This window comes from Biomphalaria glabrata, chromosome 1 (assembly GCF_947242115.1).
Source record: "Biomphalaria glabrata chromosome 1, xgBioGlab47.1, whole genome shotgun sequence".
Classification (NCBI taxonomy): Eukaryota; Metazoa; Mollusca; class Gastropoda; family Planorbidae; genus Biomphalaria; species Biomphalaria glabrata.
The window spans coordinates 37,286,263-37,301,584 of NC_074711.1; the positions used below are offsets into that span (position 1 = coordinate 37,286,263).

Genomic DNA, 15,322 nt, shown 5'->3' on the forward strand with positions numbered 1-15,322 from the left:
GGATATGAGAGAGGTGCCAGGACATAAGAGATATGACAGGGCATTAAAGATCAGGCAGGACATGATGCAGGGCATACAAGATGAGTCAGGTATGAGAGAGTCAGAAGGCCATGAGAGAGATGAAAGGGCATTAGAGAGATGGAATTGCATGATAAAGGTGAGATAGGGCATGAGAGATATGATTTGAGAAAGGTGGAAGGGCATAAAAGGGGAATGTAGGTATGAGAGAAGTGGTCTTTTTTTTTTAAATATTAGAAGAATTATGAGTCATCTTGGACTTCTCAAGGAGGCGCGGTGGCCGAGCGGTAAAGCGCTTGGCTTCCGAACCTGGCATCCAGGGTTAGAATCCTGGTGAAGACTGGGATTTTTATTTTTGGGATCATTGGGCGTCTCTGAATCCACCCAGCTCAAATGGGTACCTAACATTAGTTGGGAAAAGTAAAAGGCGGTTTGTCGTTGTGCTGGCCACATGACACCCTCGTTAACCGTAGGCCACAGAAACTTATGACCTGTACTTTATCTACCCTATAGATCGGAAGGTCTGAAAGGGAACATTTGCCTAATTTTACTTTACTTGGACTACTCAAAAAGCATTTAAGAATATATAGTAACTCATACGAGGTCAGTTAAGCTGGCGAGTGAAGCTAATTTACCACAAAAATCAGGGAACAAAACAAAGTTTTAATTTTTTTTTTATTTGTTTTCTTATTGCTTTTAGTTTTGTTGTCTTCTTCTTTTTTGTTTTTGTTTCGTAGTTTACTCAGTTGTAGTGTCAGATTTTTGTAACTATCAGGTTTCAATAGTACTTCGTTGCGACTTTGACAGGGCACTTTTCTGAAAATAAAAAAAAAATGTTTCGTTATTGAAAAGTTTCATTATTTAAAGGTGAACTAAGAAGAAAATGTAAAAAAAAAATGAATTAAAACTGTTCCTCTTTCTATTTATATCCACTCAGGTAAGATGTTTTTACCCTTGTACTATTCAAGTAGTGTACTGAAGATAGTTACCTGCACATTCTCCTTTCGGCCCTTGAACTCCCTCGTTACCTGCTTCACCTACAAGGTGGATCATTGAAAATCATTGAATGTTACAATATATATATATATATATATATATATATATATATATATATAAAATATATATGTATATATATATATATATATATATATATATATATATATGCAATACTTATTTTAAAAAATCATAATCATTTACTTTATTAAATATTGTAATAAATGTAGATATTGTTTGCACTTATTCAATTTTAATCTACTTTTTTTCTTTTGTAAATATTTTAATATCATCGTATCTAAGCTTCATTATTTCCCACGTCCTGTCAATTAATGAAATCTTGTATGTTCTCAGGTGTTGTTTGATGATACACAACTGACTTAAAATACATTTCAGTTACATACCTTTGTCACCTTTTGGTCCTTGAACTCCTGATAAACCAGGGGCACCTATTAATTATAGTATGTATTTGTATTTGTGTGACATACTGTTAAACTAATGGCTTATTTAATAAATTATCTTCTAGATTAATATTCTTTTGTCTTTTGTTACTTTGCAAAATTATGTAAAAATGTCAAATTATTGCTCCGATGAAATAATGATAGTACCTTGTGTTCCAGTTGCTCCTTTCTCTCCTAGAAACAAACAAAAAATATTTTATGCTGATTGAATGTTTCTAAAACAATATTCACATTTTTTAGATTTTTTTTTATTGTTTTAAAATGATATTTGTTCTCAAGTACCAGTAAAACAGGCTGATTAATTGAATCATGTTTACCTTTAACACCTGCATACCCATCTTCACCACGAGCTCCTGCTTCACCTGAAGAATTAATAAAGGATATTTTCTAAATTATCTTTTCTCCCTTTTTTAATAACCTAAGTGTGGTGTTTTTTTTTTAATTAGTCTACATTTAATTTTTATGTTCTATCTTATCCCTAAAGCCGCTAGAAAAAGCTCTCTACTAACTCAACAGTAAACAGTAACTTATCGATTTGTATGTAATAAAAAATTAGATGTTCATTGATCTTGTTCCTAATAAAACAAGGTTACAAAGACAGTTGTGTGAAAAAGCCAATTCAAAATCGGCCCACAAAAAGTTCTCAATATTTTCAGAAGGAATATTAGAAACTTTTAACTACAAACTATCAACAACAACAACCCTACTTCCGTCGATACAAAAAGATGAAACGTGCTGGTGTCGAAAGTGTTGCCGATACTGTTGTATTGTAAGTTCGACTACCGACTTCATATCACAGGATACGGAAATTTGTTGATGTTATTATTATTACATTATAAATATTCATATGTATTCAATGTACTGATAGTTATGAATATACAGTTAAATGTGAACCTAGCCAAACTGATGTTATTGAATGATTATTTAATTGATTTAATTATTATGTATAGGACCAATCTCTCATTCAAATCCTCAACAAAGAAACGTATCCCTTTTATTCGCATGTTTCAGTTCTAGGTACATAAATACGCTGTAATTGAAGTGCATATTATGATACAGTACTTCAATTTTTTTGTTTTTAATTATATTCGTATGTATACTAAAAAGATTTTTTCTCTTTAGAAAAAAAGTAAAGATTTTATTTAAAATGTAAAAAGCTAATATAATAGAAATTACTTAATTTCGTAATTAATTTTTTTCTAAATAATCTTTTTAACAAAAAATTTGCATAAATGTGTTAAAAATATGCAAAATAGATATCTCCGTTACTAAATAGTCTCCAGTATTTTAATAGTGATAGTAAATAGTTGTAAAAATGGTGTATTTTTATGAAAAAAAAACAACTGATGCATAAGTGATTTTAAAATTTTTTTGTTCTCTTCCAGAAAAGAAAAATGTAATCCTTGCATCAAAACTTGGATCACACCAATCCAATAGTGGCTATTGCCCTTTCGGAACCGCTGAAAACACTGAGATAATATCAACCCGTATAGAGCTAGAGACTATACACATTTAAGTAAAGCTACATGGGTAATGTTATTATTAAAATACAATATAATGTGTGTATTTCCACTTATGATGGTATTTCATGCACTGAACTCATAATTTTTCTAATGAGAATTTATGAAAACTTAATTTGCAGCATTAAGAAAAAAGTAGCAAAGAAAAGTGTTTTTTGAATATGTTTTTTTTTCCATATTAAATTACCTTTAAGACCTTGGTCACCTCTGTCACCTAATGTGAGAAACAAAAAAAAATATCATTCAATGTTTTTGGAACTAAAGTTGTTCACTTAATTTAAGAAAACTTAGGCTATAGTTGGACTTCTAGTTCAAATCTGAATGACGTTGTCGTCTGCTCCTCGTTAAAGCTATAACAGAAAGATTTTAAATCCTTTATCCCTCACTTTCATAGACAAGTACATAAAAGCCTAATTCCTAAAGTGCTAGTCGTGTATGTGTGTGTATATCACGTTACGACGTAAATATTGTATGTGTTTGCAACTATCTTGATATAGTTCTAGTAATAAAGCATAGTTGGACAATTAAAAGTTAAACTGAAATTTTATTCATTTGGACCAATACAATTATTTAATCTTATCTTAAACATTTACTATGTAAGTTGCTATGATATAACTCACCTTTGTCACCTCTTTCTCCTTTTTCACCAGGCTGTCCTGGGGTACCTTTAAGAGGGAACAACAATTTTATGATCTTACTACATCTTATAAAAATATTATATTAAAACTTTCAGAGGAATATTAATCTTAAGCGTTTTTATATTTAAATTAATTATCTAAATAAAAAAGAAATGGATCTACCAGCTTGTCCATATTCACCAGGTGGACCTATGCCATAGAAGGGGGAAACATAAGAGTTGAATACAATTGTAAAAAATAATAATTAGAAAAATCACATGCAATATGTATCACTATATAATATAATATCAAGACTGCATAAAAGGGACATTATAAAACTTTGTTTTTTTTTAACTAGGCCTATATTACATTACGTTTCTATGTAGCCTAAACTGACAATGACTTAATATATTTAAAACAAACTACTATCAAATTATAAAGACTGACCTGGTGTACCTGGCTGACCAGGAGCTCCGTTAGCACCTAGAACCAAAAAAGTGTAAATAAATACAAAATTGAAAGCAAAATAGAATTAGATGTAAATCAACGCTACATTTGCATGTAATATATTGTTTTATGCATGACTAGATTGACACATAAAATGTGTATGATGTAATTATCTTCTTTTTTGAAGTAACGTCTGTTAATGTAAGAAGAAAATACGAGTTAATAAACTTCAATAACCTGTCATAAATGAGAGTTTGTTAATTCAGATTGTGATTATGATAGATACAAAATTCAGACATCATTTGAAAGAAACGGGAATCGGGACAATGTAGTGTATTGTAGAATATTTGATTCTAATGTTGTTTTTTTATTCTATGAAGAAAGTTTGTAAGGGACAACACGTCTCTATGTTCTCCCAACATGTATGTTGCAAATAAGGGGTTAGAATATTATATAGCAGACAAAACATTGTGTTTAGGTAATCGCACCAACCGGTTAAAATAACAAAGATTGTTTGCGTGAGTATTTGGTTCCATAAATAATTTTGAAGAAGTCATGTCAGAACGATGAGTTGTCAAGACAAATGGTCAGTTGTGTAATGGCCAGTTGTGTAATGGCCAGTTGTGTGACATTGTGTGACATTGTGGCTCTAGTTGAGTTCTTGTATCTCAGTACAAACATACACATAGTAATACAAACTCGTATTTTGTTGCCAATTCTGATATTTACCTGGAAGTCCTGGTTCACCCTTTTCACCTGCAAAGAAATAAGAAATAAAACTGAAAAGTATAATGTAATGTTTTGCAACATTCCACACATATAAATGAATATTTTTTAAGATGTGTATTCGTTCAAGATATATGTATTATTTAATGTAATTAATTCCCTAGGCCCGAAAAAACATTCGATGTTCATGGGAAAGATTGATAGACTAACGATGTGAAATATTCTAGACCTACTCAGTACAACCTACATACATATATTTAATCCAATGAACTAACATTATTAGTGTAGTTTTATGAACATGCACTGAACACTGTAAGAGAGCCGTAAGAATTAAGTGCTGGGAGATTTAAAGGGGTGGGGAAGTAGGAGGTGGTTGCCATAGTTCTCATTATTAGATACTACGAGATTAAATACTAATAGAAACGTTCATTTTATATTTAAATTATATTAATCTACATTTTTGAGCTATGACTAACGGTTCTTTGTAATAGACCAAAGACTTAAATCTAAGACCGTAGGACAGCGGTTCTCAACCTTTTTAGCTCGGTGACCCCTTTTTACTATTGCCCATCATGTGGCGACCCCCAACCGTAAATATTCTAAAGTAACAGCGCTTTCGATAATGTTATAAAAATCGTAATCCATAGTTCTGTTGGTCTTAGGAGACCCCTGCTAAATCGTCTTTCAACCCCAAAGGGGGTCGAAACCCACAGGTTGAGAACCCCTGCCGTAGGAACACTAGAACCATGGAACTTACCTCCATCGGCCTATCAGAACTTTTGCTCTGTCTGGGAGGGATCCAAGCAGATATAATTTGTTACATAACTTTTACCCGATGGTTTATATTTCAAAAGCTAGGGTTAAAGGCTGAGGCCGAAAACCGAGCACATCTGGTAAACTCACAACTTTGACTCCCGATGCCGTCATTGTGGAGAGAGCGTCGAAACGGTGTCGCATGTCTTGTACGAGTGTCTCCAGCTCCGCGAGCTAAGGGGGGACTTGCCTGTGCAGTCACTCGACTTGTATGATAGCTATGAGGCACTACGCCAGACGGCTAAATTTCTTGCCAGAGCACTACGTGGGGACTGGTCCTTCCTGCTCTGATTTTTCAATAGGAGTTCATCTCAGGTCAACTCACATTCTTTCTATATACTCATCCAGCTTGGCCCGATAAGTGCTCTCTTCCATTCCAGCCAGTGCAATAGACGCTGTCCTAATGCATCCGAACTGTTTTTTGTTTTTTTTTTGTATTTTCTATTTCAACCGGTTGCTATGTTCAGGCTGAGAACCTGCTACTCACATCACAATCATACATCTGCTTACGTAATACTCACCATGGTAACCGTCTTTGCCATTCTCTCCGGGCTGTCCTGGAGCACCTAGATTGAAATGATTAAATTGTTTATAAAGGCGAAACCATTTCCTTTGATTCTCTATACTATCTACTTTGCTGTTTAAAAAATGTATAAAGCACTTGAAATGTTTTTACCTGTATCTCCCTTGTCCCCGCGTTCTCCTGAAAAACAAAATATTTGAAATACTTTAAATATTGTTTGAGAACCAATTTAATCTGATTTTAATTTTCAATGGCTGCCAAGTCGTATATATGCTCGATTGACTGTCGTTCGGTCGCCTGAATGGTCATACCCTGACTACTGTCATCCCTGATCGTCCTGCGAGAGGTTTGGGCTAGGATGTAAATCATTTTACAAACATTTTAATGTCTTACGAAAAGTTTCACACAAATTAGTATGTTTGACATTTATTAAACATTCTTATAACTGTCTATACAATCCATTTTTTTAATTGTATGGCCTCTTCGTCCTTCAACCCACCAAAACATGAAAATTCTAGGAAATAAGAACCGATGTGCTAAAATGACCATGCGGTTTGTTGACAGTGTTATTGTAAAAGTCTATACGTTATTCTTGAAGAATTTTTTTTGTTTCTGAGAAAAAAAAATCACACCAATGAATGCAATAATATGGCTTCTTAATCTACAACTTAGTCCCATGCATTTGTTCATTTTTGCGGATTGTATGTATCTTGCTACTTGAGAACAGAAATACAGATGTGATCTACTGGCTCTATGTAACAAGTTAACTCCTTTTTTTAATCGGAGAGATGTTTCCACAAGTAAGTGGTGAACACTAATTCTATTACTTAACTTAATATTTCTGTTAAGAGATTTCATAAAAACAGAAGGGCATATTAAAAATTCCTTACACCCAAAATCGTTAACTATAAATAACAATCACGATGTATAGCTCAGCTCGTTCGGTACTACATTTGCTCTCGAATGAGCTAAACCTCTACTTTTAAAATTTTCTGTTTTTGTTTAGAGGATCGGGAAAAGCACTAAAATGTTCTGACCTTTCATTCCAGGAGCTCCATCATTACCCGGTGTTCCAGCATAACCTTGAAAGACATCAAGAATAACATCAAAAATAGAGTTTTTAAAACAAAGCTTATATTGAGTGTAATAGTGTCATTTACTTTGGATCATTCATGTAATTAAATTTGTAACAGATCTAGACTAACAAAATACATCTGTGCGATTAGAAATATTTTTACCAATTGTTTTTGTTTAGCGCCATTTCATGCTTTTAGCTTTCTCAATGTTCTAAGAGCCTATGTCTGGACCAGTTGGAAAGAGGGTGGAGAAAGAAAGTTACCATAATAGCTTTTTAAATCTATTTTATAATAGAAAAAGTTATAAAACTTGAATTCGAACTTGACGGCTCAAGCCTCCTCAAGCCAATACACTAACCACTGTACCAGAGAAGTACTTATAATGACATAAGTTTCATTTCCTATCTATTGTTAGTTTCAAAGTTTTAAGCGGTGACCTAATTCTCTAAAGAAAGTAAAAAGTGGAATAATTCAACATATCTGTGAAGTACAATTTCATTCCCTTGTTCGATAACAAACATAATAATTAATTACCAATAATGTATTAATATTTTTTTCATTGATTCTTATGTTGTTAGGTACAATAAATAATTGCAAAAAATTTCAACTTGATCCGAGAATGGGTGTGAGAGAAATAACGTGTACAGACTTTTGACCAGACAGACAGACAGATGGAGTTGATAAAAGTTTTGTAAATATATGATAATACATAGAAAGTTGACAGCTTCATTGAATACTAAATCATATTCTACATCTGTCTACATTATTCTTTTACTGACGACTTTCTAAAATATAAAAACATGATATATGCTACTGTACCATCTTCTCCTTTGGCACCTGGTTCACCTGAAACAAAATGTAATTCATGCTTGTGTCAAATTATTTCAAACAACTAATTGAAATACATTTTTTTAAAAACATTTTTAGCCTTTATATTAACATTACCAAAATTCATGATGATTTTATTTTCCAAAAAGCTTTTAGAGATGTTCGTTTATGGCGGAGGTAAGTAGCTCGCTTTTAGGTGTATCTGGCCTACAAAGTAAAGCAAGTGGTGATACCTTTTAGTACTGCAGTAACACATTTTCAAAGCTCTTCACTGTGCAGCTCAATTTGTAATAAAATGTTTGGTGGTGACGGTAAAGATCAGATTAGTGTCCTTGACATTTCAATGAATGTGTCAGCCAAAGCATGTAAGACAAACTAAAACAGTGTCAATGCATCAATATAGAATTGTAGTCCAAGTAATTCTGAGACTCTAAACAGACTTACCCTTGTCACCCTTTGGTCCTGGGGCTCCGTCTTTTCCGTTAGATCCTTAAACAATAAATAGGCCAATTTAATAATTTAATAACATTTGTTAATCAGAGAGAGAGAGAGAGAGAGAAAGCAGAAAGAAAAAAAGAAAGAGAGAAAGGAAGAAAGAAAGACAAAAGCAGAAAGAAAGAAAGAAAAAAAGGAAAAAAAAGAAAAAGGAAAAGAAAATAGACAGCAGAAAAGAAAGAAAGAAAGAAAGAAATACACATCATAACACACAAATGAATGTCTTACCGACATATCCAGGTTCACCAGTGTCTCCTAGAAATAGAAATAAACGAATAAACGAATATCATAGACTAAATGTATTCTCACTAACATTTACACTAAAGAAAAAGAAATGAAAGAACAAATGATAGAAAAGTAAAGGATGAAAATACGATTTCTTTTGATCCTAGTAACTATTACTATGATGTGGATAAACAAATTATATTTCGCTTTGATTTTATGCCGTTTGAGAGATTTGAATTCATGTTTCTATTTCATGTTTTAATGCTTTCAATTGGGAATCACTATAAATCGAACTACAAAATCTGCATGGCAATCCTATTATAACCTATGCCCTTAAAGCATTTATGTATAATTACCTTTTTGTCCAACTAAACCTGTATCGCCTTTGTCTCCTGAAAATACAAAAGTGAATTATATATAAACAATACGAACCACTGTAATATTCACTGAGATATTTATGCTTCCCTAAAAATAAAGTTATAACCAAACGTAATGATTCATCAAACAGCATAGGTCTCATGATGTTTTAAGTCTTTGCAACAGATGCACATTGTGTTTGCACTTACAATTTATATTTATAGTTTCTTTTAGTTTAACGTTTTGAAAATTATTAATAATATTTTTTTTTTACATTTACAGTTGTAGTTATTTTATAAGTCACCTTTAGGTCCTTGTGGTCCGGCAGGGCCTGTAACAAAAAAAAAAAGAAAAAAAACGTTAAACTATTTTCATTATAATACACAGAGGCTAAAAGTGACGAAGAGAGGGTTGAGGTAACAAAATAGCTTTCCTACCAACTGTACAGGCTTGTACATGTGGAAACTTGCTAAGGGATATTTTAGATCAATAATGTGAGCTTTTATATAATTAATTTTTTAGAGCCGGAAGTGGTAATGGTGTTACACTACACCAGATACACCCTAAAAATCATAAAATTCAAAATCCCATTCTTCACCTAGATTTGAAACTAGGACCGCAGGTTCGGAAACCAAGCGATTCACCACCCCGCCCCCATGCGTCTCACATACCCTCTGACAATCAGTCCAACTCCTTTGTGGCTTACATATTAACAAAAGGAGGGGCAAAAGCGAGGAGTAATTGTTGTTTAAACTCGAAAACTTCCGGCATGTTGGTCTCTTTAGCCTTTTGGTTGTCTATCCAACTCAGAAAAGGAAGACTCTGAATCAAATTTCACACACAGAAAATACTTCGGCATGAAATCCTGATTAAAAAAAAATAGGACCTGATGACCCTAAGGTGACCCTAAGGTGGTTTACTCTCTTGCAGATCATGTGACATTGCTGATCCCAAACGACATCAGCGATCTGCTTTTTTTTTTTTGGACTGCCAGGACAGGACGAAGCTGTTAACTATAGCCTACGAGATTCGCAATAGCTGTATAAGTCGGCAAACTAACTTTAAAAAAGTAAAACACAGACGAAAATAAGGAGCTGTTTAAGGATTAACAAAATAAGTAGATGTTTTGGTTTAACAAAATAAGGAGTTGTCTATGGTTTAACAAAATAAAGAGTTGTCTATGGTTTAACAAAATAAAGAGTTGTCTATGGTTTAACAAAATAAGGAGTTGTCTATGGTTTAACAGATCAGTAAATAAGACAACTTAGTATTAAACATCTTTCAGGACAAACTCTCTAACATACAGTGCTTTTTTTTTTGTAACGTACGCACCGGTACGGCGTACCGGCACCTTTTTCAACGTGGGGAAAACAGTTACTTTTGTTGTATTTTAAAGTTAATTATTAATTTATTAATAGTTAAATATTAAACAATGCAACTCGAAAAAAAAGCACTGCTAACATACATAGACATTTTATACAATCTAATTAAACAAAATAGCTCAGGGCGTAATCATCTTTTTTGAAGTAACGTCTGTACATTATAAAGATAAGAAAAAGAAGTTACCTGCAGGGCCGTAAGCTTCACAATAGTTTTGAGTCTTTTTGCAATACGCATCTAGTACTTCAGCCTAAAGAAAACAAACAAAACACGTATAGATTCTTATCACCAGCAACAACAGAGATGGAAAAAGAAAATTTTTGTAATCTTAATAGGCTCAATATCAAATATACTTCTAACACACTCTTGACTCAAAGTATCGAATACAACTCAATGTGTTCGTTAAAAAATATTCACTATAATATTATTTTTTATATTATGTAATCCTAGTTTGAAATGAACTAGACCTTGACTGTTACTTGTAAACCAGCCATCCTGAATACTCACTGTAAGGTATCCATCCGTAACTGCTGTTTGTGAATAGCTTTGTCTTTTGCTCCTTGTCAAAAGTTTATCCGCCTCTGATTTGTTTTCTGCGCCACTTATGCTTGATTTAGATGACGTCATTTGATCGCCGACTCTGGCCTCGATGTACTCCATTGTCTGCAGATGTTCTACCGTGGTCCTGAGCTGTGTGATCTCCATATAACAGAAGAAGATGGCCAGAGTGAAGGCCAAGGTCAGACAAGCCACGAGGACGTACATAGCCCTGACGTAACATTTCATGGATGAGTTGGTCTGAGGGTTAGCTTTGGGCTCACCGATGTACAGTTTCTGGACGTCGTCCATTTTGGGCACCATTTAAATTGAAGACCTAAAATAAAAGAGAACCTGCAAAAAAAAATAAAAAAATAATCTCAATAGTTAAGATATTTATTTGGTGCTGGGTCAGACATGCGCATGCTTGTTATAGTCCTATGATCATCAATTAGGAGGGCAGGTCGTATATTAGACTAAAATGAACTACTCAATAAAATACAAGTAGCTACTCTAAGGTTAAACAAACTCCAAGACCAGTGACGTTGTATATGTCCTTCAATGAATACTATATACTTTTGTAATAACAGAGAAATCACTTAGTTTTATTAAAGAGCCTACTTATTTTTTTTAAATATATTGACACTTACACTTAATATCACTATAGAATTTTCTAGAATAAATAATAAACAATCCAATATATATACACATTCGACGCAGCTTCACATCGCCAATGTTAATCAACTTTCTACTTACAGCCAATATTAATATATACTAGAAGAAAAGTTCACAATAGAAATACTATTGTACTTTTTTATTACTTATGTAGGTCTATGTGACTTACCAAGAGACCTTATGTGACAGTGCAAACCGAAGGTGACCCTTTTTATAGATTGGTATAACTTTGCTGAGCCCATTTTTGTTTCTTTGTTAGAGATATTAGATGAGAGCTACACATTTAAACGTCAGTCAACGATGACGCAGTGTACTGACAGATTAGGGCCTTAAGATACGACACGTCGGATTTATCATCCTTGATCAGGAAATGTTAGAAAATGGAGGGGCTCCTCAGCATTTCATCAGTGCATCTAGTGTCAAACAGAGTTGTTACAAATCAATGGAGCACAACGTTAAATCAAAAACTAAATTGAAACGTCATTGAAGAACTAACAGCCTCTGAACTTATTATTACTATTGTTTTTTATGGAAGGGGGAGAGGGCAAAGTGATGAAGCGATTGGCTTCCGAGCCGAGGGTTTCTGGGTTCGAATTCTGGTGAATACTAGGATTTATTTTTATTTCGAGATCTTTAGGAAATCTTAAGTTCACTAAGCTCTAATGGGTACCTGACGTTATTTGGGAAAATTAAAGGCGGCTGTGCTGGCCACACGACACACTCGTTAACCATGGACCACAGAAACGGATGACCGTTACATCGTGGTAAGGTCTGAAAGAGGAACTTTAGTTTACTTCATCATCATTATCATTATTAAAATGAACTAATTGCTCACTTTCTGGTTCTACCGAAAACAAAAGTCGTTCTGGTCTCTTTACCAACGTCCACTGAGGACGTCTTTATCACATTCATAGTTTCAACATTTATTACAATGATTGTCTATCAAACAAAAAAAAAACGAGCAATGGGTTTGTTTTGTGAGCTAAAATTATTTAATTCCATTCATATAAAATAATCATTAAAGGTTAAATTGGTTGAATTTTAAAATATAACAAATTTTAAAGTTTTGAAATTTATTGAAATAGATAATGAAATGATATTTTTACACGTAAAATTAGTAAAATATACAAAGTTAAAATTTATAAAAGTATTTTTGTTTTATTTTTTGACTTGACTATTCAATTTACAAAAAAAAAAAATTCTGAATAAAAACTTAATTTCTTATAGAGTGAAATTTAAGTTTAGGGCCAGTGTTAGGGTAAGGAACTCCCATGACTGTATCATCAATGTGTTGAATGGATAGACTATACATAAGTACATTTACTAGAAAAGCAGATTTTCGGAAAAGAGGATATTTTTTTTTCTAATTAAACATTTATCTCTTGTCTACGCCACTGTCGCAAACAAAATATTTGTAAAAGTTTTAAACTTATGATTAATAAATACATGCTTTTAAATAAAAAAAACATCACATGACATATTTAAGGACTCTAATGCTATTCAACAGGTGGCAAGGAGTACAACCACAAGGAAATGATTTTACAATTGATTAGCGAACAATATTACCCAGAGTTAACTAGGTGCTGACTACATTTTATGCGATTTTTCATCTATCTAGATCCAGTATTATAGTCTAGACTACTATCTTGTAATGTTGCCAAGGCTAAATCTATATAACCAAACTACAATTTTATATACTCTGAGTAGATTTATACTGGCGTGTAAACATTGCATAGAGAGGCATACATATGTCTAGGTTTTCTTTTCCTGTTTTTATTAATGATTAATTAACAAATTACAAATGAAGCATTTAAATCATCGAACGTCAACAATACACAGGGTGCACTTATCTTAATGTCCTGATTTTCAAGAAAGACCAGGAGGACAATAGAGACGGGTTGAGTTTATTTAAAAAAAAATAAAGTTCCTCTTTCAGACCTTGGGATCTATAGGGCAGATGATGTAAAGGTCATCTGTTTCTGTGGCCTGCGGTTAACGAGGGTGTCATGTGGCCAGAACAACGACCAACCGCCTTTACTTTTCCCAACTAAAGTCAGGTACCCATTAGAGCTGATATAAGCTTTGTGAAAATTGTCATATCACTTTGTACAGAAATATATTCTAGCTATAAAAAAAACGACATAAAGCTGTCCACAGAAATATATTCTAGATATCCAAATAAACAGCATAGAGCTATCTGCAGAATAATGGTGACCATCAATGAGTAAGTCCATCTCTAATGAGTCATTCCATATACTCTGTGGCATTTTACGTCTCGAGAGACGATCTTTTCCCTTTGCAACTTTATGTGTGACTAAGATGCCAATCCTTGATACACAGCTGCGATCGCAGGTTGGGCATATATAATCACCAGGCGCCGTTGCATTTTCACCCTTCTTTCTGCTTCTGTTGTGTATGACATCTGCAATCTGTGACCCTTCCTTTATGCTCTCTCTCCATGTGGATCTGTCCAGTGCCACCTCTTCCCAGTTGCCAGTGTCGATTTTGAAGAGCTTCATGTCGCGTTTGCATACATCCGTATAACGTAAAAGTGGGCGACCAGCGGCTCTTCTGCCTTCTATTAGATCGCCATACAGGATGTCCTGTGGAAGTCGACCTACTGGGATTCTACGAACGTGGCCAAGCCAGCCAAGGCGTCTGCTGCTGATAACAGAGCGGATGTCCTGGCATCCTGCTCTATGTAGCACTTCCTCATTGGTTATCTTATCTTGTCACCTTATTTTAAAGATCCGCCTTAGGCATCGGAGGTGGAAGACATTCAGCTTTTTTTCCTGCCCTGAGTAGGTTGACCATGTTTCACTTCCGTACAGCAAGGTGCTCAACACACAGGTCCGGTAGACTAGGGCTTTAGTACTGCTAGCCAGCAATATGTTGTCCCAGACTCTTTTCTGCAACCGTGACATGGTGGCCATTGCCTTGTCTATCCTGTTGTTTATGTCTTTATCCAGTAGAGTGTTGTTGGATATGATGGAGCCAAGGTAACAAAAATGATCAACAATTTCTAGTGGTTGGCCATTAATGCTTACTTGAGGTGCAGTGTTTGTGTTTTGGACAAGTATCTTAGTCTTGCTTTGACTGATGTTTAAGCCGAACTTCTGGCAACCAGAAGATAGTTTGTCAACCATGGACTGTAGCTGAATATCAAAATCAGCCACAATAGCTGCATCATCAGCATACAGGAGTTCCCTGACGAGTAGCTTCCTAGCCTTGGTTTTTGCCCGCAGCCTTGATACATTAAATGGTTTTCCAGAGGATCTTGTATGGAGAAACACACCTTCGTTTATGTCGCTGTACGCATAATGCAGTAGACAGGAGAAGAATATGCCAAACAGAGTAGGTGCGAGCACACATCCCTGCTTGACACCACTGCAAACCTCAAAAGGTGCTGATTGGGCTCCATTGAATTTGACAGTACATTTAGTTTCCTCGTGAAAACACTCAATTAACTTCAGTAGTTTGGGAGGGCAACCTATTTTCCTCAGGAGTTTGAAAAGGCCACTTCTGCTGACCATGTCAAAAGCTTTAGTCAAATCAACAAAAACAATGTAAAGGGGTCTGTCTCTCTGAATTTCTCCTGCAGTAGTCGTAGAGAAGATATCATGTCTATAGT

At 34.2% G+C, this 15,322-nt stretch overlaps 1 protein-coding gene across 3 annotated transcripts; it reads right to left on the minus strand.

Moving 5' to 3' along the window:
• Positions 1-679: 679 nt before the first annotated feature.
• Positions 680-11,976, minus strand: LOC106066397 (macrophage receptor MARCO-like). Of its 3 annotated transcripts, none has more exons than XM_056034902.1 (21): positions 11,861-11,976; positions 10,987-11,370; positions 10,666-10,729; positions 9,404-9,430; positions 9,099-9,134; positions 8,746-8,772; positions 8,467-8,511; positions 8,014-8,040; positions 7,156-7,200; positions 6,272-6,298; positions 6,117-6,161; positions 4,786-4,812; positions 4,057-4,092; positions 3,793-3,819; positions 3,613-3,657; positions 3,180-3,206; positions 1,790-1,834; positions 1,620-1,646; positions 1,416-1,460; positions 1,008-1,055; positions 680-834 (listed from the first exon to the last, which is right to left on the minus strand). In XM_056034902.1, exons 2-21 carry the CDS (start codon positions 11,338-11,340, stop codon positions 797-799), a joined length of 1,062 nt encoding a protein of 353 aa, XP_055890877.1. In that variant the 5' UTR covers positions 11,341-11,370; positions 11,861-11,976; the 3' UTR covers positions 680-796. The 3 variants fall into 3 exon arrangements, with proteins under 3 accessions (XP_055890877.1, XP_013080839.2, XP_055890884.1); XM_013225385.2 differs by lacking the exon at positions 11,861-11,976 and adding an exon at positions 11,667-11,790; XM_056034909.1 differs by lacking the exon at positions 11,861-11,976 and adding an exon at positions 11,667-11,685 and having other exon boundaries at positions 10,987-11,353.
• Between the last annotated feature and the right edge of the window lie 3,346 nt (positions 11,977-15,322).